Genomic DNA, 22,177 nt, shown 5'->3' on the forward strand with positions numbered 1-22,177 from the left:
CATTTGGTAGACAATGTCTAAGATTACATTATTCCTTTGATTAAAAATCTTTCATTAGCTCCTCATTTTCAACTGGCTAAAGGTTAGTTTCTCTGAATGGTATGCAAGACCCTTCAAAGCTGGCTCAAAGCTCCTTTGTGAAATCATTTCACACCAGTCTTCCCACCGTGACTTCCCTATCAGGTCACAATGGGACTTTGGCTGCTCCACGAACCCACTCTGTACCTTTGCATTTACAATCTCAGGTGGGAATGTCCTTTTCTTCTTCACTGAGCTGACCAAGTTCCATTGTCTCCTGCAGTTCAAGGCCTAATGAGTATCACCTTTTTATGAAGACACCTGCATTTTTCTAGACAAAATCTCTCCCACTCTCATTATACTTCTATAGTTGGTTGTGTATACCTTCATACAAGTGTTCATTACCTTGTACCTACGTTTCCATATTATCACATGTCTGTTACCTCCTCTAGACTATGGGTTCCATGTAGGCAGGAACCGCGTGTCTCATTCATCGTTATGTGTCTAACATTTCACACAGTGCCTGGACATGTAGTAGGCTAAATAAATATTTATTAAAGAAATGCTCTATTTATTACTAAAACTCTTATGTGCTTCTCACAAATGGATTATTAGTCATTTAGAATGCCAATTTTAGTTCTGACTGTTGTGTTAACTGGTAATGGACTGGTTTCATAAGGCATTTTGACACCATACCTGGAAATTTTTATTTCCTAGAAAACTGTTACTTTAGTTGACCATTTTGCAGTCATGGTACTTAATTTATAAGAAATTATAATACATCTATTTATGCATTATTTGTGAGCTTTAATAGGCCAGTGAGTCTCGAAGAGAATATGAAGTCAGTCTTTTTTTCTCAAAATTATTAGTTTTGTTTTGCTTTTAAGTTACCTGTCTTTTGTAGCATAGACATTTCTGAAAGATATTTATGCCATAGAGTTGTCATTTTTTTAAGAGGTAGCTCTACAGTTGCATAAGGTTATCAGCGTATAAAAAAGACGATGGGGCCGGACACGGTGGCTCACACCTGTAATCCCAGCATTTTGGGAAGTGGGTGCATCACCTAAGGTCAGGAGTTCAAGACCAGCCTGAACAACATGATGGAACCCCGTCTCTGCTAAAAATACAGAAATTAGCCAGGCGTGGTGGTGGGCACCTGTAATCCCAGCTACTCAGGAGGCTGAGGCAGGAGAATCTCTTGAACCCAGGAGGCAGAGGTTGCAGTGAGCCAAGATCATGCCACTGCACTCCAGCCTGGGTGACAGAGCAAGACTCCATCTCAAAAAAAAAAAAAAAAAAAAAGATGGTGATGGTATTTTCCCACTACTTTTCTCTTGTTCCATAAAATTCAAGTGTTTGTGTTAGGAACCTGCTGCTGCTGCTGTTTGCATTTGCCACTCCTTGGCGGAAGGGCGCTGCTCCTGCTGGAGATTCCAGGCAGGGTGCTAACTCCAGATTGCCAGCTGGAGCATTTTCATCATGAAAAAAATCATTAAGTAACAAAATGCATGTGTTCTGTGATCCAGGGCAGGGCAGAGCAATTTCCATAGGCATGTTTCATGCTGTCAGTATATCCACACTCTAAGGCTGAAAGCTTGATTGTAGGAAAACATGTCACAGAAAGGAAGAAGCAAGGTTAAGTAGACTGATTTTAAATGACATATTTGGCTAAGGTAACTGTATTTTAGGATCACAAGCCTCACTTCAGTCAAGAAGGCTTTAGGGAGAGGAAACAATTCAGGAAATGTTTGAAAGATGGTAAGGACATTTCTCTAGGGAGAAGAAAAAAGAGAAGCTATTCGAGGAATATGGCTCAGTTATTGATAAATTGGAAAGGGTGGTGACTGGATAGAGGAGATGAAGTTAGCACGGAGGAATTCAGGAAGGATGATATTGAGGCCATTAAGGGAAACAGGCATTCAGTGTTCAGGCCATAAAGCTTTGAAGGAAAGGGAGAGCATGTGTATGTACTTGTAGGCTCAGGCTAACTTCACCTTTTCCCTAATTTTTTTTTTTTTTTTTTTTGAGATGGAGTCTCACTCTTGTCTCCCAGGCTGGAGTGCAGTGGTGTGATCTCGGCTCACTGCAACCTCTGCCTCCCAGGTTCAAGCGATGCTCCTGCCTCAGCCTCCCAAGTAGCTGGTACTACAGGTGCGCACCATCACACCCAGCTAATTTTTGTATTTTTTAGTAGAGATGGGGGGGGTCTCACCATGTTGACCAGGCTGGTCTTGAACTCCTGACCTCAGATGATCTGCCCTCCTCGGCCTCCCAAAGTGCCGGGATTACAGGTGTGAGCCACCGCACCTGGCAACCTTCTTCCTAATTCTAAAGGTAACATGTTTTACTTTTGAAGATATTTAAAATGTAGAAACATGTAAATAATAAAACCAAAATCATCCACATTCCCAAAAGGCAAAGTGTTGGGGGAAAGTTCTTTCCAATCTCTCCCCCTGTCCTCTGCCTATGCTGTATGTGTGTGCAAGTTTTTATTCAAGAGGACAACCATTTGTGGTATATAATCTGCATGATAGTCTCATATTTTTGTATAATATTTTCAAAGTATTTTCCTGTGTCAAAAAAACTTTAGAATACTTTTAGTGATTATGTATTACCTATTCCATTCTATAGATGTACCGTGATTTCTTTAACCTCAGTTACATTATACATACAGATATAGTAAACATCTTTACATAGAAAACTTTGCTGTATCTATGATTATTTTCTTAGAAAAGGCTCCTAGAAAAGGAAACCCTAGTTCAAGGCATACCAATATTTAATTTCTTTATATATATTGACACAGAGCTTCTTATAAAAACCTTAAAGAGCAGACACTTTCCACGGTGCCATGAGAAGTGGCTGCATGAGGAATTAAGTGTGTCTATGGCGGTGAGGAGCAGCTTACAGCATTTCACGGTGGGAAGTTGTAAAATTGACATGTGGGAGATAATGTGAGGAAATGTTAAAATGGATTGACAATGGACAGAAAGAAAGGAGTGTCTTAGTACAAAAAAAAAATCTTCACTGGCTTGCTGTGTGTAAAATGTTAAACATCATTCTTGGAATGTAGTTTGAGATTGACAAATGGTAACCATTAAGGTCTCATGTGCCAAGGCATGAGCTCAGGGGTCCGGTGCCTGCCCTACCTCTTGTCCAGGAGTGATTTTTTTCTGTTTCCCTCCATCCCTCATCAGTAAATGCCAATAATACAGTCATGCATGGCTTAATGATGGGGATAGGTCCCAAGAAATGTGTCATTAGGCAAGTTCATTATTATGCAAACACCATAGAGTATGCTTACACAAACCTAGATGATAGTCTACTATACACCTAGGCTGTAGGCCTATTGCTCCCAGGCAACCTGTACAGCATGTTACTACATGAATACTGTAGGCAGTTGTAACACAATGGAAAGTGTTTGTGTAACTAAACATAGAAAAGGTACAGTAAAAATGAAATATGGAAGATAAAAAATGGTGCACCTGTATAGGGCACTTATAAACGGAGTTTGCAGGACTGGATGTTGCTCTGGGTGAGTCTGTGAGAGAGCAGTGAGTGAATGGGAATGCCGAGGACATTACTGTACACTGCTCTAGCCTTTATAAACACTATACACTTAGGCTACGCTAAATTTATTTTTTAAATGTTCTTTCTTCAATAATAAGTTAACTTTGGCTTACTGTGACTTTTTTAATCTTATAAACTTTTTATTTTTTAATTTTTTGATTCTTTGAAGTAACACTTTGCTTAAGACACAGATTGTCAGTTGTATAAAAATACTTTATATCCTTATTCTATAAGCTTTATTTTATTTTTATTTATTTTTTTTTTTTGAGACGGAGTTTTGCTCTTGTTGCTCAGGCTGGAGGGCAGTGGTGTGATCTCGGCTCACCGCAACCTCTGCTTCCCGGGTTCAAATGATTCTCTTGCCTCAGCCTCCCAAGTAGCTGGGATTACTGGCATGCACCACCACGCCCGGCTGATTTTGTATTTTTAGTAGAGATGGGGTTTCTCCATGTTGGTCAGGCTGGTCTCAAACTCCTGACCTCAGGTGATCCACCTGCCTCAGCCTCCCAAAGTGCTGGGATTACAGGCATGAGCCACCATGCCTGGCCTTTAAGCTTTCATTTATTTTTTAATTTTTAAACTTTTTGTTAAGAACTGAGACACAAACACACATTAGCCTAGACCTACACAGGGTCAGGATCGTCAATGTCACTATCTTCCACCTCCACATCTTGTCCCTCTGGAAGGTCTTCAGGGTCAGTAAAATGCATGGAGCTGTCATCTCCTATGATACCAATGCCTTCTTCTGGAATGCCTTCTGAAGGACCTGCCTGAGGCCATTTTATAGTTAACTTTTTTCTTTATAAGTAGAAGGAGTATACTCTAAAATAATGATAAGAATATAGAAAATACATAAATGAGTAACATGGTTGTTTATTATTATCAAGTGTGAATGTACTGTACCTAATTGTATATGCTATGCTTTTATACAACTGGCGGCACAGTTGATTTGTTTACACTGGCATCACCACAAACATGTGAGTATAGTGTTGCATGATGTTAGGACCGCTATGATAGGAAATTTCCCAGGTTATAGGAAATCTTCAACTCTATGATCATCTTATGGGGCCACCGTGGTCCATCACTGATGGAAACACCATCGTGCGGCACATGACTGTATTTGTCCGTCCTTATTGAGTGGTTGTGAGAGTTATTGGGATCAAGTGCCTGAGCTCTTAGCACGGTGACTGGCATGCTGGAGGTTTAAATAATGGCACTTCCGTGACTCAGCTGCCACTCTCCTTACATCAGTCAAGCTTAAAAAGTATTTTCTTCAGATTATGCAAGTATACTCTAGAGTTATTGTATTAAAATCGGTACAAATGGAAAGTATAAAAAAAGAAAAAATTCTCCCATGTCACTATCTGGAAATACCCACTGCCAACATTCAGCTGAGCTCTTTCTTAAATAATGCCCTAATTGATTTGCATTGGTATATATTTATGTTTGTTTTTCTGCTTGTTCGGATTTTCCTTATATACGTGTGTGCTTTTTATAAGAAAGTCATGAACAATAAAATTTGATATCTTGAGGTAAAGTATAGGCATAACCATTTTATATTATTTAGAATTATTTCTACTAGACTGAATCATGACATTGCCAATATTCAACCTCTTCTGACCTACACAAATGCCAATTTCATATGCTCAACTTAATAATTGCAATAGGTTTGCTAAAAAATCTTGAAAGCCTGCAGGAGAAAAGGGATTTTATGTTCACAGCTATATCCCTAGGGCCTGAAACAGTGCCTGATGGGTGAATCCAATCTTTGTTTTGAAATAGAAAAGGATTGATACTGATAAAAATAATTTCATTAAAATAGAAATGAAATGGAAACATTTTAACTGCACTGTAGAGAAAATCAATTAAGGAACCAATTTAGTTCCAGTTGGCTCAATGGAATTGGCCCTGGCAAAAACCTTAATCAATGAAAATTCATCAATGTTGGTGTAAACTGTTTAAATGTAAAGGACCCATATTCATTAACATGAATAATAACAACCTGAGTGTCACCACAGTGAGGGTAGAAACCTTTCATATGCAAATTAGGAAACAGCATGACTACCAGGAAAGGTGCTGGCTGTGGCTTGAACTCAGCAGCTAGTTCCAAAGCCAAATTTTTTCCACATATCCAAACTGCCTACACCTTCTCATAACTACACACCAACTGTCAACATAATGCATTGCTTCATGAATTATCACTCGAAATAAGAGAGTTCACGTTATTTGTTTGATGCCTGTCCCCATTCTTAACATAGTGGACCTTTGAATTACCACTTTAAAGCAGTGTGCCCTACGCATAGTTGGTGGGAGCTGGCTCTCTGCATAGACGTTATGGCATAGGCTTGAGGACATAGATTTTCAAAACAAATGGCCTAGCCTAGGCATGGCAACACATGCCTGTAATCCCAGCACTTTGGAAGGCTGAGGTGGGAGGATCACTTGAGGCCAGGAGTTTGAGACCAGCCTGGGCAACATAGCGAATCCCTGTGTCTATTTAATATTTTTTTAAAAGAAAAGAGATGGTCTAAGTCTGAATCACGCTCTGTCATTTGCAAACATATGACCTTGGACAAGTAACCTAATCTCTCTTAGTTTCAGTTTGGTTGAAAATTAAATGTCTACCTTCAAAAGTTATAATTAAATAGTAAATAGGAACATGTGTAGCATGTTACTTTGTAAGCCACATCTAAGCCATTTCAACCAGAGCTATGATTATGATGTGAAGAAATTCAGACAGTTACTTGATAAATGGCTTGGATCACAGAATCCTAGAATTTTAGAGTATAAGCAGACCTCAGAAATGTAAGATATCTTCGTGTCTCTTCTCACCCAGAGCATCAAAATGGAATCAGCCTAACATTCAGGAATGTATTTGGGGTTACTTAAAGTTCACATTTTCCCAATATTGATTCTACCCATCCATGAGCATGGGATGTGTTTCCATTCGTTTGTGTCATCTATGATTTCTTTCAGCAGTGTTTTGTAGTTTTCCTTGTAGAGGTCTTTCAACTCCTTTGTTAGGTATATTCCTAAGTATTTTATTTTTTGCAGCTATTTTAAAAAGGATTGAGTCCTTGATTTGATTCTCCACTTGGTCGCTGTTGGTGTATAAAAGAGCTACTGATTTGTGTACATTAATCTTGTATCCAGAAACTTTGCTGAATTCTTTTATCAGTTCTAGGAGCTTTCTGGAGGAGTCCTTAGGGTTTTCAAGGTAAACAATCATACCATCAGCAAACAGGGACAGTTTGACTTCCTCTTTACTGATTTGGATGCCCTTTATTTCTTCCTCTTGTCTGATAGCTCTGGCTAGGATTTCCAGTACTGTGTTGAAGAGGAGTGGTGAGAGTGAGCATCCTTATCTTGTTCCAGCTCTCAGAGGGAATGCTTTCAACTTTTAGCCATTCAGCATTATGTTGGCTGTGAGTTTGTCATAGATGGCTTTTATTACATTAAGGTATGTCACCTGTATGCCAATTTTGCTGAGGGTTTTAATCATAAAGCGATGCTGGATTTTGTCAAATGCTTTTTCTGCATCTATTGAGATGATCATGTGATTTTTGTTTTTAATTCTGTTTATATGGTATATCACATTTATTGATTTGCATGTGTTAAACCATCCCTACATCCCTGGTATGAAACCCACTTAATCATGACCATACTGCCAAAAACAATCTATAAATTCAACACAATCCCCGTAAAAACACCACCATCATTCTTCACAGAGTTACAAGAAACAATTCTAAAATTCATGTGGAACCAAAAAAGAGCCTGCATAGCCAAAACAACACTAAGCAAAAAGAACAAATCTGGAGGCATCACACTACCTGATTTCAAACTATACTATAAGGCCATAGTCACCAAAACAGTGTGGTACTGGTATAAAAATAGGCACATAAACCAGTGGAACAGAATAGAGAACCCAGATATAAACCCAAGTACTTACAGCCCACTGATCTTCAACAAAGCAAACAAAAACATAAAGTGGGGAAAGGACACCCTTTTCAACAAATGGTGCTGGGATAATTGGCTAGCCACATATAGGAGAATGAAACTGGATCCTCATCTCTCACCTTATACAAAAATCAACTCAAGATGGATGAAGGACTTAAATGTGAGACCTGAAACTATAAAAATTCTAGAAGATAACATTGGAAAAGCCCTTCTAGACATTGGCTTAGGCAAGGATTTCATGACCAAAAACCCAAAAACAAATGCAATAAAAACAAAGAGAAAAAGCTGGGACCTAATTAAACTAAAGAGCTTTTGCATGGCAAAAGGAATAGTCGGCAGAGTAAACAGACAACCCACAGAGTGGGAGAAAATCTTCACAATCTATACATCTGACAAAGGACTAATATCCAGAATCTGCAATGAACTCAAATCAGTAAGAAAAAAACAATCCCATGAAAAAGTGGGATAGACACTTCTCAAAAGAAGACATACAAATGGCTGACAAACATACGAAAAAATGCTTACCATCACTAATCAAAGAAATGCAAATCAAAACCACATTGCAATACCACCTTACTCCTGCAAAAATGGCCATAATCAAAAAATAAAAAAAAACAGTAGATGTTTCTTGTGGATGTAGTGATCAGGGAACACTTCTACACTGCTGGTGGGAATGTAAACTCGTACAGCGACTATGGAAAACAGTGTGGAGATTCCTTGAGGAACTAAAAGTAGAACTATCGTTTGATCCCACAATCCCACTACTGGGTATCTACTCAGAGGAAAAGAAGTCATTATTCGAAAAAGATACTTGCACACACGTTTATAGCAGCACAATTCACAATTGCAAAATCGTGGAACCAACTCAAATGCCCATCAGTCAATGAGTGGATAAAGAAACTGTGGTATATACATACAATGGAATACTACTCAGCCATAAAAAGGAATGAATTAACAGCATTTGCAATGACTTGGATGAGATTGGAGACTATTATTCTAAGTGAAGTAACTCAGGAATGGAAAACCAAACATCGTATGTTCCCACTGATATGTGGGAGCTAAGCTATGAGGATGCAAAGGCATAAGAATGATACAATGGGCTTTGGGGACTTGAGGGGAAGAGTGGAAGGGGGTCGAGGGATAAAAGACAACAAATATGGTGCAGTGTATACTGCTGGGGTGATGGGTGCACCAGGATCTCACAAATCACCGCTAAAGAACTTGCTCTTGTAATCCAATACCACCTGTACCCCAATAACTTACAAACAAATTTTTTTTTAAAAAGTTCACATTGGTGCTTGTATTGAAAGATAATTATTGGTAAATCCTAACTCTTCTTTTGTTCGCCTATTTTAATTTCCCTTTGTCCATTGTTACCTGTCAGCCTAAAAAAGCTGGTCTGTTAACCATGACAATGCAGTTAAGGAAATAGGTTTAGTCTCCTCGACATGACCAGATGCAGCATCACAGTGCGGATGATGCCTTCCTCATGCATATGCAGCACTGCTAATTATTCTTCTTTAAGAAAAATGGCATGTCAGGATATGAAACCTGGGGCCACTGCCTTTATTTAGTTAGGCAAGAATAAATTTGCACGTGCCTATGCATAAAAAATAATCGCTTAATGTAATCGAATGTTGGTTTTTGCTATGCCCTTTTCCCAATGAGGCAGCATCTAGAAAGATCAAAAGATGATTTATTCCAGTACAGTGTGTGCAAAGGGGATTTAGTGTGTGCCATGTTGCATTTTCATTATAAATTTCATCCTGAGACCCAATTAACAGGACTGTTTTCTCTTTCATTAAAATCACTTTTAGAAAAAATGAAGGTAGGAGGGTTTTTATGATATCACAGAGCAAGCAGCAAAATTAGTTATGCCCCATGAATTTTCTTCTTTTGCATATGGGTTCATTTCCAGTTGAAGTCAGGATCTGAGGCTTGTGATACTACTCTAGGGGCTGCTGGGTCTGAGGGGATGAGAGGCCTTGGATACAGATTATTATGGCCCTGCTACCAACTGTGTTACTACTACAGTAAACTGTTCTCATTCACGTTGACTTTTTTAGCTGTTTAAGAGCATTAGACTGGTGGGTACACTTTTGTTCTTACTAGTATTTACTAGCAAAAAAAAACCCTGTTTTTAAGCATTTCATTTTAAGTAAATATCTATTTTGTTGTTGAAGATATGGTCAGAAGCAACTACTTTGCAATAAATAGCACTATTGACGTAGACATTTTCTTAAAATATTGGTCCTCAATTTCAACAATAGAATTTTATTTACTATAAAATGCTTATAGTAACCTACACATACACCTACACACACACACACACACACACACACACACACACACAGCTACCCAGGGGTCAGTGTAGCATCTCTTCAAAGGCAGTCCTAGCAGAACCCCAGCCAGGTTACACTGCCCTCTTCTCTCATACAGACCTTGAATGTTGAGCAGAGTTCTTTACCCTAAGGACAGGGACTCCTAACTTGGGATCCATGTAGAGTTGAGGTTTGGGGACTTGTGGATTCCCTCAGATGATAGGCACCCTCCTCTAGGAAGACGGTCCTTTGCCAGATTGTGTGTGTGTGTCTGTGTGTCTGTGTGTGTGTGTGTAAGAACTAAAATGGGTTAAGAAGCACATCTATTCTAGTTTTGCTCTGATCTTATGAGACCAAAGGAGGTTGGAAGGAACTTGGTCTTGGGAGTCAGATGAATTTGGGTTTGAGTTTTCTCCAACACATTTTAACTGTGTGGCCTTGGGCAGGCTACAAAACCTTTCTGAACCTCAGTTTTCTCAAATTTAGAATAAGGGCAAGAAGGTTGTAGTGAAAGTTAAGATGAGATAAATAATAAGTGCTAATTTTCTTTTTTCTTTCTTTGTCCCATGAATACTAATGAAAGCAGGTACCTGTTGTGACCTGTTCTTGCTGGCCCTTCCCTAGCTCTCAGCATGCTGCCTGGCACACAGGAGGCACTCAAATATTGAATGGATGATCAGATGGATGGTTGAATGATGGAGTGCCTTGGTTTAATATCCAGATGAAATCTTTGTCTATAGTGATACTTCCCCAATGCGTTTATCTTCTTTTTTTTTTTAGACCAAGTCTCACTCTGTTGCCAGGCTGGAGTGCAGTGGCGCGATCTTGGCTCACTGCAACCCCTGCCTCCCACGTTCAATGATTCTCCTGCCTCAGCCTCTTGAGTAGCTGGGACTACAGGCCCACGCCACCATGCCCAGCTGATTTTTTTGCATTTTTAGTAGAGACAGGGTTTCACCATGTTGGCTAGGATGGTCTCTATTGCTTGACTTCGTGATCCACCCGCCTTGGACTCCCAACATGCTGGGATTACAGGTGTGAGCCACCATACCCGGCCAATGCATTTATTTTCTAAGGGAGATCTTGATGCCATGCTTGCCACTGCTATGACCTTCCCAGGACAGTTAGCCCCTGTTCTGTGCAAAATCTTTCTGGGTACATAAAAAGATTCGAGGCCAGGTGCAGTGGCTCACGCCTATAATCCCGGCACTTTGGGAGGCCCAGGTGGGCGGATCATCTGAGGTCAGGAGTTCAAGACCAGCCTGGCCAACATGGTGAAACCCTGTCTCTACTAAAAATACAAAAAATTAGTTGGGCATGGTGGTGGGCACCTGTAACCCAGCTACTTGGGAGGCTGAGGCAGGAGAATCGCTTGAACCTGGGAGGCAAAGATTGCAGTGAGCCGAGATCGCGCCATTGCATTCCAGCCTGGGCAACAGGAATGAAACTCCATCTCAAAAAAAAAAAAAAAAAAATCGATTTGCCTATCCCATGCTGAAGATCATGATCTGTGTTGAACACTTTGTTTATATCAATGCTGGACAAACTATAGCCTATAGGCCAAATTTGGCTTTTTGCCTGTTTTTGTAAATAAAGTTTTATTAGAACATAGTCATATTCATTGATTTACTAATTGTCTGTGATTGCTTTTGTGCTTTAGCAGAGTTGAATAGTTAGGGCAGAGACCATTTGGAATGCATGCTCTAAAATATTTATTATGGGGCTCTTTACCAAAAAAGTTTGACAACCTCTGATACATATATTGTCTACATATTATCTATATATTATACTCCAACTCTGCAGGATTGGTCTTCAAATGCCCTTTTTATGGATAAGGGAGCTAAGACCCACAGAGTTTAGTATTTCAATTGAGACTGCAAAACTTTTCAATGCCTAGCATTTGAATTCATGTCTGTGTGATTCCACAGCCCATGTTCTTTCTACTAAATGCTCATATCTTTCAACTCAGCCAAAACCTAGTTGAACCACCTTCGTCTACCAGTCCTGCCTAGTGACCATGGCTTGCATGGGGAACAGTTCAGTGATGTCTCCTGGTGATGGTGCAACCTGGAGATCCTAGCATTTGTCAACAACCTGGCTCAGGTCAACAGTATCAGTCGTGTGAATGTATAAGCAGGTGAGAGAGTGGAGTAAGGATTTCAAGGGCTAATACTGCAGATGGCAGTAATCCGCAGATGGCAGACTAATATAGATAGGCGAACATATTGCTGCTTTCCAAGGGTCAACACGTTGAAGATTTCCAAAAGGGTCTTTGTTGCTGCTGGACATGGCATCCAATCTTGTTGGGTGCCCTTGGTGAGTAATGTTTAAATATTTGTACATTTTTAGCCCATAGCTACGGGATATATTTCCTCTTCCCTGGGCTATTAGGCTGTAAGACTTTTGGACCCCCACGCTTGTTCCCTGCTACTATGCCCTTTCATTGGCCAATCTGACTCCAAATTCAAGTGGAAAGTTCTTTAACAGTGGCTTAATCCTGGTGGAAATTTGATTGTTTCAGGGGTTTACAGATGAAGTTCTGTGCTGCTTCTGTTAGCATACCATCTGCCCTTGGTTCCTACTTCTCACTGTATCTTCATGCCTCCATTTAATTTTTCTAAGCTATTAAACTGGTTATCATTGCCTAAAAGAAACAAAATTGGAAAAAAAAAATCAGCTATTCCTGCACTGAGTGCACCACAGTGTTTGCCTTGTAATTGTGACAAGCCGACAATAAGATAACAGTGACAAAGTTACAGCCACCCAACTGGATGTAACACAGTTGGGTAATTTATCCATCTGTCAAAGGATGCATCTAATGAAAAATGGCTGTAGTGTTAATTGTCATATAAAAATGGATATTGTAACATTGGGTTGTTGAGGGGCAAGGTGAGGATTAGGAAGGCAAACATTTTTCCTGATGGTCTGTTTTTATAGTCTGTGTGGCTGGCATTATATTAAGGAGTGTGTGACTCTCGCTTCATCAGTTATGAAGCTGCTGATGGAAGGATTCCATGGAAAAGCAGCAGAGCTGCAGAGTGGACAGGGAGAAATCAGAGCTATAATTAACTTTGTATTTCATTGTGTTCTACAACAGTAACCCTTATTTCTCCAACAATGAAATCCTATAGTCTAATGTGGTAGCTTTCACACTCTAAAAATCAATGTATCTTTCAGTTTACGCTGAAAATATAAAACGGATAAGAGTGGGCCTACTCTGGTTTAAGTGGGGGTGGAGAAACCTGGTAAAATGAAGTCACATTTTATTTTTGTGCCAGTTTAACTCCATAGGGAAATAATGGGTTGATTAAAATTCTTGGTCTGTTGTTTAATTATTTAGAGTAGATGCTTCTAACAGATATTTTTGTCTTTGTAGCTCTTTGGTTTCTTCCTAAAATATTTTAATGCCCTTTTTTTTTTCTAAGCTCTAAAATATCCAAATAGCTCTCCTTTTTTTTTTTTTTTTTGTCTCTGCCCTGACACTAGATAATGTTGCATCTAGGCACCTCTTTATCGGCCAATGCTATTGATGGTTCGTTTGTATTTCTGTCTTGGAAACATGTTCATTAAGAACCTGTCACAAGACTCAGATCTACTTCTTGATGGAGACTATAAAGCATAAATTTAAAAATTGTTGAATTATTTGAGTTGGGGAGGAATTGACAAACTAATAGAATTTTGGTGTATATTGATGAGACAGAGTGCTGATGGTGATGCATATAATTTCCAGGTAAGGAAGAGGTAGAAGCAAGGCATAGAAATCTACTTAATGATGCTTCCTAGAGTTGTTCACCCCAAGGTGTGCTGGGTGTGAGCAGTGCTGTTAATTTGGGAAAGAACAAAGCATGTTCACAGACTGGCCAGGGTCCCAGTGTGTACTAATGAGTGTACCAGGTAATAATTAGTGAAAGTCTTTGTGTTTGCTCTTCCTGTAGCCATACCAAGAAGGCAAGGGGTTGATGGGCTATCATTTCTGCACAGCTTCTTTGCTGTGTTTTCTCTTAAGCCCATGTACATTTTTATTATTGGTTATAGTTTTTGTGTATGTGTGTAGTGGCATTTGGGGGTGGGTGTACATAAGGCTTACATCACTTGACTGCCAGCTTTACTGAGCTCACATGTTGTCCTTATTTTTGTGTTTGCCAGGGAGAAATGCCTGCTGCCTCTCCAGTTGGCTTTGGAATCCAAGAATGTGAAGCTGGCCCAACATGCTTTGGCAGGGATGCAGGTATGGCTTTGACTGAATGCAATGAGATGATAGAAATTGACAGGCCACTTTGGCATTGAAAGGGCAAATAATTAACATTTTAAATACTGGCTGTTTAAAGACTCAGACAGAAATTTGATTGAACTAGGAAATAACCACGGAGAATAACAGGATTTTCTTATATTCACCAGAATTTTTCTGTGCACAGCATTATTTCATTGAACCTTTGTGATCAGACACTGATTCATGTGGACCTAGCTAAGCCCACACAGATAGGGATTTTTTTTGTGTGTGACATCTTTCAGGAGAGTAAGGGATCCCAAAAAAGAGATGACAAGTTCATATCAATATAAATCTTGTGTACATTCAACATCTGTGGTTCTATATAATAAAAGTTGATGGTAAACTGGAAAGATTTTGTTTTGTTTTTTATTCCACAGTTAGATTGATGAATGGATTATTATATTTTATGTTCAGAGCAAGACCAGGAAGAAAAAAGAAATTTGGTTTAACAAGAAAAGCCAGATTTGCTTGAATAGATTTTTTTGGTTTGTGTTTTACACCAAACATAATGGATGTAATTCTGATGGTAAAAAGGTGATGACTATATAAACATACATACTTTTTAAAGTGGTTGGCCTCTAAGAGAAAAACACTGTGAAGTTGAAGCCTGCAGGAGTTTGTTCAGTGTGGCTATGCATAAACCATGGTGGCATTTGTCAGATGTTTTTTTATGTCAGTATGAACTGCTTCATAGTTAGCTTTTTGAGTTCAGAGAGGTTCCCAATAGCTTTTAAGAGATAAAACTTATGAAATAGTGAGAAAACAGCTCTTTTTCCCCCAGCAAATTGGAATTAGATAATGTATATTTTTATACACAGCAGCATTTGAATATTTTAAACATTATCAATAATGTTATTAAAAACCTTTTGCTTTTCTCCAAGGTAATTGGGCCAACCATAAAAATAGTTGAGAATTTGTTTTGATCTGTCACTTTTGTTCTTTTTTCTCGAATGTTGTGTAGATTTTGCATTTAGCTTCTCTCTTTTTTCTTTAACCCTGGAATATTCTAAATTGCAGTGCCATATTTTCAAGGGCTTACTGAATCGTGTTAACTGAAGCAACTTGGTAGGGCTGTGAGTCTTCCCTTTACCATCCCCTGCTACCTCCTCTTAACTTTAGGCATATTTTTAGAGTGTCTCAGTTTTTATCACTTTAAGTAAAAATAAATTGTATGTAAACTCTAATTCTGAGCTTTCGTGAGTATACCACATGATTCTGAAAAAAAAAAAATCCTTTTGAAAGAATAGAGGCAATGTTTCAGGGAGTCTTAAGTAAAAAGGTTTGAGATATTATTTTCAAGATCTTCAGTGGTGTGAAGGTAAAAGAGGGAGTTATTACACTGGATGGATCAGAATTCTTAAAGTTCTTCACAGGCTGCAACTCGAAGCCCCTTTGGAAAAGAACAAATTGAATAGGGATAAATATAAATGTCTATAGTGGGGTCTCAAAAATCAATTGCACCAAGACAGCATGGAGGAAAATAGCTTAATTGCAGTCCTTGTAAATGAGAATTAGGGGTTTCAGGGTGAAATTCTATGCCTCATTCACAGGCATAGAACGTGCTGTGACAACCAGCTGAGCTCATTTGACAGAGAATGTGATCCAAATTATATATCGCTAGTTAATATCAGACCACTCTTGAGGCCACATTCTAAGCACAAGTGAAACCTTATCTGGCAGAGAACATTTGGAGGAGCCTGAGGAGGTTTAGTTTGGAGAAGACAAGACTTAGGTGGACCTGATAGCTGGTTTCAGATATTTTAGAAGCTTAATCTGTGTGTCTCTGGGGGAAGATGAAGGAGTAGAAATTGTGGGCAGGTGGGTTTTGGTACAATCTGAGAAATAATTTTATGAAAATGAGAAAGAGATAGAAAAAGCCTATCCTGTGAGGTAGACTTCTGGGAGTCCTCATAACAATGAATGTCTTCTTGTTGAGGTTTTTGGAGGATGCATTTTCTGATGGGGAAATACATTAAGATTTCTGGATTCCTAAATAATTCCTGGATAAATGACAGCTCACATTAGGAAGTAAAAAGGTAAAAACCTGAAAAACGATCTTGTCTACAAGACCTTCTTTCCTGTGACGAAGCCACATTTAGAAAGCATATGTGTGTGCGTCACTAGTGGGTAGGGCTAGATTCCTCTTAGCGTGATCATTCTCCATCCCCACCACCTCAATACCTTATATGGCCGGCACATCAGAGTTTCACTTGATGGAATTTAGAATGAATAATCCAATAGCAGGAAAAGGTCTTTGCCAAAAACCGTTTACTCAAGGTTGCATGCATTTTTCTTTTCTTTAGAGACAGAGTCTTGCTCTGTCGCCCAGGCTGGTGTACAGTGGTGCGATCTTGGCTCACTGCAACCTCTGCCTCCCGGGTTCAAGCAATTCTCCTGCCTCAGCTTCCCGAGTAGCTGGGATTACAGGCACCCACCACCACGCCTGGCTAATTTTTGTGTTTTTAGTAGAGACGGGGTTTCACCATGTTGGCCAGGCTGATCTCGAACCCCTGACCTCGTGACCCGCCTGCCTCAGCCTCCCAAAGTGCTGGGATTACAGGCATGAGCCACTGCCCCGGCCGCATGTTTCTTTTTAACGGCACATAGTGTTAAGTTCTTTCCTAATGGCCTCCAGCTACATGCCTCCCCAGTAAGAAAACTGATCATCAATCCATAGTAAGATACAACCAAATAAGGCAGCAGGGGAGAGTCTATCTGTGATCACTGCCTTGTGCGTCTTTACAGAAGCTTCTGTCGGAAGAGAGGTTTGTATCCATGGAAACAGATTCTGATGAGAAGCAGCTGCTCAATCAGATCCTGAATGCCGTGAAAGTGACGCCTTCGCTCAACGAGGACCTGCAGGTGGAAGTGATGAAGGTTGGTTTGACGTGGCCACGAGTGTGCGTCATTGGGACGGGAACACATCCTGATCCCCTGCACTTGTTATCTGAAAATGCCTCTGCGTTGTGGTCATGCCAGCTCATCTTCATTTGGAACGGATGCTTGTTATTCTTGTTCATGGTCCCCGTAAATTACTCTGATGGTTTAACATCAAAAGGGACAATTTCAATCAATCCTTGAGATTTTTGGCCTCATTTTGCATTAAAGGCCATTAGAAAGTGTGTTTGTAACCTTTTAAGGGAATGTATGTGAGTAGTTCCAGTGTGGAGTAGATCTGATTATTCTGGGTATTCTGCCTGCTTGCATATGTTAAAACAAGGCAATAATAATAATAATGTTTTGATATATACTGAGATTTCAGAATGGTCAGTTTAGGGGGAGAAAGACCACAGTTGGGAGGCATGTCAGAATACACATCTTTTTTTTTTTCTCCTTCAAATTATGAAACTTAACCTCTCTCATTCCAAGTACCACCTTCCTTTTAGGGATAGCATCTCTCCCTCCTGCTTTCCCTTTCTTTTAAGAATCACCATGACTGGGGGATCCCTTATGCTGACCAGAGTGTGTCATATTCTCTGAGTGAATGGTGAGTTGGGCAGAAAGGATAGAAACTCTGCCCCTTAACAGCACCTTGGTCATGGTAACACAGCAGGAACCAACAAGAAAGCTTTTAATAATGCATTCTGTCCTTTTCCTCTCTTGAGGAACATACGTTGAGAAATATTCAGGAATAGTTGGTGTCATCCAGTGGTGCATTTCTTCCTGGAAATACACTGAAGGATTTTTGTCTTAGATAAGAGACTACACTTCTCCTGGTTTCAGTTTCTCCATTCAGAAAAGACTGACTGCAGTCATGACATTCTTTTGATGTCCTCGGCCTCACCCTAACCCTGTTGGTGGGTAGTTCAGGTGACGATTAAGAGCTCAAACTCTGAAGCCAGCCTGTCTGGGTTTCAATTCTTATTCTTCCACTTCCTAACAGAATGTCCTTGGACAGATGCCTCAGTCACTCTACCTTGATTTCCTTGTGTGTAAAATGGGGGCAATAGTAGTACCCACCCAATAGGATTGTTTTCAGAATTAAGTAAGGTGACATTTGTAAAGAACATAGCACCACGGTATCTGGCACAAAGCTAGTGCTTTAGAAATGTTATATATCACTACTTGTACCACTACCGCCTCCTGCTGCTGATTCAGAATCTCAGTGGATGGGAGTAGGAATGTGCAGCTTTCACTAGCATCCCAGCTGATTCTTAAACACAATGAACATTGATGATGCCTGAGCTAGCTGATCTTTAGGATCTCATTCATCTTTAACTCTCTTGGATTCTGGAATGTACAGTTTTGCCTTATCCTTTAAGTTTGGCAGCTGTGCATTCTTAGGAACCACAGAGTGACCCCTTCTAGCTTTGTTTTACTTCTCCACCATATCTGTGCCACTCTTGGAAAAGAGGCAAGACCAACTGCCATGCTAATCACTTTTGTAACTTCAAAGTGCAACCTGTGAATCTTTCTTCTGCTATTAGGTCTCCAAATACTGGAGAGTGAGCTTTGGTGTCATACTAAGAGACGCAAGTCAGATTACATATTATTCTGGAAATTCTCCCAGGAATAGTTTTTTGTGGAATACAGAAATTTGTATTAAAAATTAAAATGAGGAAGTACCCATTCTTTTAGGAGCTATGCACAAGCAGAATGTTTAATGGTTATGTCAACAGTAGCACCTGTTTTGAAAACTTGTACTTGCTTTCTGATTCCATCCAGCCCAGCAGTGCCTTCTGCTAGCCTTGCTGAAGATAAGAGTTGACACAGGTTAACTCCACCAGAAATCATGGAAAGCCTGTCTTAATGGACTCTCCAATGACACCATTATAAACCTTGATACATTTAGTTAATGTCTGGGAAGAAAGTCAGACACTGTCAGAAAAAAGAAAAACAATAAATTTGTCAGTCTTTACAATGAGATTTCCAAAATGCTTAAAAAGATAAGGGCCTTTGTTACATGCTATTATTTTTTTAATTGACAGATAACGTAGTATGCTTTACCATGTACAACATGATTTTGAAGTCTATTTACATTGTGGAATGCTTAAATCTAGCAAATTAACAAATGCATTACGTCACATAGTTATCACTTTTGTGGTGACAGCACATAACAGCCACTGTTTACATTTTTCAAGAATATGTTATCAGCTGGACATTTGACTCATGCCTGTAATCACAGCACTTTGGGAGGCCAAGGCAGGGGGATGGCTTGAGCCCAGAAGTTTGAGACCAGCCTGGGCAACATGGCGAAACCACATCTCTACAAAAAAATACAAAAATTAATGTAGAGAAATAGGAACGCTTTTACACTGTGGGAGTGTAAACTAGTTCAACCATTGTGGAAGACAGTGTGGCAATTCCCCAAGGACCTAGAACTAGAAATACCATTTGACCCAGCTATCCCATTATCCCATTACTGGGCATATACCCAAAGGATTATAAATCATGCTACTATAAAGACACATGCACACATATGTTTATTGCAGCACTATGCACAATAGCAAAGACTTGGAACCAACACTTATGTCCATCAATGATAGACTGGATTAAGAAAATATGGCACATATACACCATGGAAATCTATGCAGCCATAAAAAAGGATGAGTTCATGTCCTTTGCAGGGACATGGATGAAACTGAAAACCATCATTCTCAGCAAACTATCACAAGGACAGAAAACCAAACACCGCATGTTCTCACTCATAGGTAGGAATTGAACAATGAGAACACTTGGACACAGGAAGGGGACCATCACACACCAGGGCCTATTGTGGGGAGGGATAGCGTTAGGAGAAATACCTAATGTAAATGACGAGTTGATGGGTGCAGCAAACCAACATGGCACATCTATACCTATGTAAGAAATCTTCACGTTGTGTACGTGTACCCTACAACTTAAAGTATAATTTAAAAAATACCTCACGCCTGTAATCCCAGCACTTTGGGAGGCCAAGATGGGGAGCTCACGAGGTCAGGAGATCGGGACCATCCTGGCTAACACGGTGAAACCCCGTCTCTACTAAAAATACAAATAATTAGCAGGGCATGGTGGCAGGTGCCTGTGGTCCCAGCTACTCAGGAGGCTGAGGCAGGAGAATGGCGTGAACCCGGGAGGCGGAGCTTGCAGTGAGCTAATATCATGCCACTGCACTCCAGCCTGGGCGACAGAGCGAGACTCCATCTCAAAAAAAAAAAAAATTAGCAGGGCATGGTGGTGTGTGCCTGTAATGCCAGCTGCTTGGGTTTCTGAGGCTGGAGAACTGCTTGAGCCTAGGAGGCAGATGTTGCAGTGAGCCGAGATCGTACCACTGCTCTGTAGCCGGCAGAGTAAGACCCTGTCTCAAAAAAAATAGTCACTAAATATAATCATCTTGCTATATAATAGAGCTCCCGAAATTTGTTCCTCCAACTTAACTATAACTGCGGATGAACCCAAAAGATATTATGTTAAATAAAATAAACCAGGCACAGAAAGACAAATACCATGATTTCACTCATATGTGGAATCGAAAAAAGTTGATCTCACGGAAGTAGAGCATAAGATGATGATTGCTGGAGACTGGGGTGCTTAGAAGGGAGGGGTGATAGGGAGATGATAGGAAACATACCATTATTTTTAACTATTTAAATATTAGGATTGGGGAAAAATATTTCAGTTCACAACAAACCTAGCCTGAAGTTAATTTTTTGAAGTATACTTTTTGATAAACATTTTGGCCAAGCTGCTAGAAAATTAATGACAAGATAACTATACTTTGGGTAATGTTGTTATTAACATCAAATAAAACTTGATGGTAACCTGACTTTGATAGGTCACAAGTGAGGGCTGCATGATCATTCCCTATTTCTGAGATTGAAAATACTTGTTTCGATATAGAGATTGGTTCACAGTGTAGACTTTCTGGCTTAGAATAATAAGTTTTATCCCTCTTATCTCTGAACAAGGAATTTCTATATCAACTTTTTAGTAATCTCCAGAAGCCCACACCCTTTATCTTGTAATTTTGTAATACTTGTAATGATCCAAGTAAAGCCTTTTAAATAAGTCCTTGTTTTGCTAATACCGTTACTGTATTAAATGCTTTTACTGTATTTTCCCAAAAATTATAGAAGAGAGAATTAGATGAGTCCCCGGAGAAAAGAATGGATTTCCATTACATCTGAAGGGTATGTTAATTTAGTCTTGGCGCTTCTACATGACTCATTCTGATGATAAATTATTTAAGAAATTTCCTATAAAAATCTTCCAGTCATTTTATATAAGTATTTTGTAGGCACAGAAAACCTTTTAAAATAAGATATGGTGGACATCTTCAAATGTTGGTCTGGATATACTATGCAGGAGGGATAAGGCCACACCATGCAGTTTTTATTTGTCTGTCCGACCACATTATAGCACATTGTTATAACGGATCCTAGGTGTTATTTTTTAGAAGTTAGATCATGCATTTTATTCACATATTGGTATCTGTTAGTGCTTATAAACATGAGAAATTGAACGATGTCACACTCTAAAGAGTATGGAACAATTGTATTAAATTTCTGGAAAGAAAATAATATAGTTTCCTTTTGTAGAGATTTCTCCAAGATTAAACAGAAACTGGCCAATAATGAGATCCAATATTCCAAGGATAGTATTCTCACTTAGAAAGAAGACTTTCAATCAGAGGGTTAAAAAAAATCAGTGAAGCCTGCTTCTGACAAATAGGAATGAGGTTAAATCACTTAGTCTAGGAACGATTCTACATGGTTTTACTATTTAACAGGAAGGGGAGAAAAGGCAAGTTTGATTTATTGAAATGGCTATGGAACCCAAAGAAAAATTTTACAGCTTAGGCAAATAAATGGTCAGAACTATAGAGAATCAGAAAGAGGCTCTGAAGATAGATTACCTTTGAAATGGATTAGTAGACTATTGAATATTTAGGTTAAATACTTGTCTGCTTTGGCAACATTTTCCTATGGTGTGTGCTATTTCCGTAAATGCCAGGAAGCCTGTATAGGAGCTGTGTACGGATCTAATGACTTCTCTGACAAGAGTAGTTAGGACTTGTTTCCCTTCTTTCTGATGGATAACCTTTAGTGAGGTTATTAACTGA

The 22,177-nt window shown here is 39.4% G+C and overlaps 1 protein-coding gene across 3 annotated transcripts in view; it reads left to right on the plus strand.

Annotated features, from left to right (window-relative positions):
• The window catches only part of ARFGEF3 (ARFGEF family member 3), a 190,869-nt gene that overhangs the window by 31,542 nt on the left and 137,150 nt on the right, over positions 1–22,177 (plus strand). For 2 of the 3 annotated variants that reach the window (XM_055265344.2, XM_063622611.1), the window contains 2 exons: positions 14,010–14,091; positions 16,879–17,010. In XM_055265344.2, the coding sequence (XP_055121319.2) occupies positions 14,010–14,091; positions 16,879–17,010 (214 nt within the window). Of the gene's footprint in view, positions 1–742; positions 2,170–14,009; positions 14,092–16,878; positions 17,011–22,177 lie in introns of those variants that run through there. The other variant, XM_063622614.1, reaches the window with a different exon arrangement.

The sequence above is a fragment of the Symphalangus syndactylus genome, chromosome 2 (assembly GCF_028878055.3).
Source record: "Symphalangus syndactylus isolate Jambi chromosome 2, NHGRI_mSymSyn1-v2.1_pri, whole genome shotgun sequence".
NCBI lineage: Eukaryota > Metazoa > Chordata > Mammalia > Primates > Hylobatidae > Symphalangus > Symphalangus syndactylus.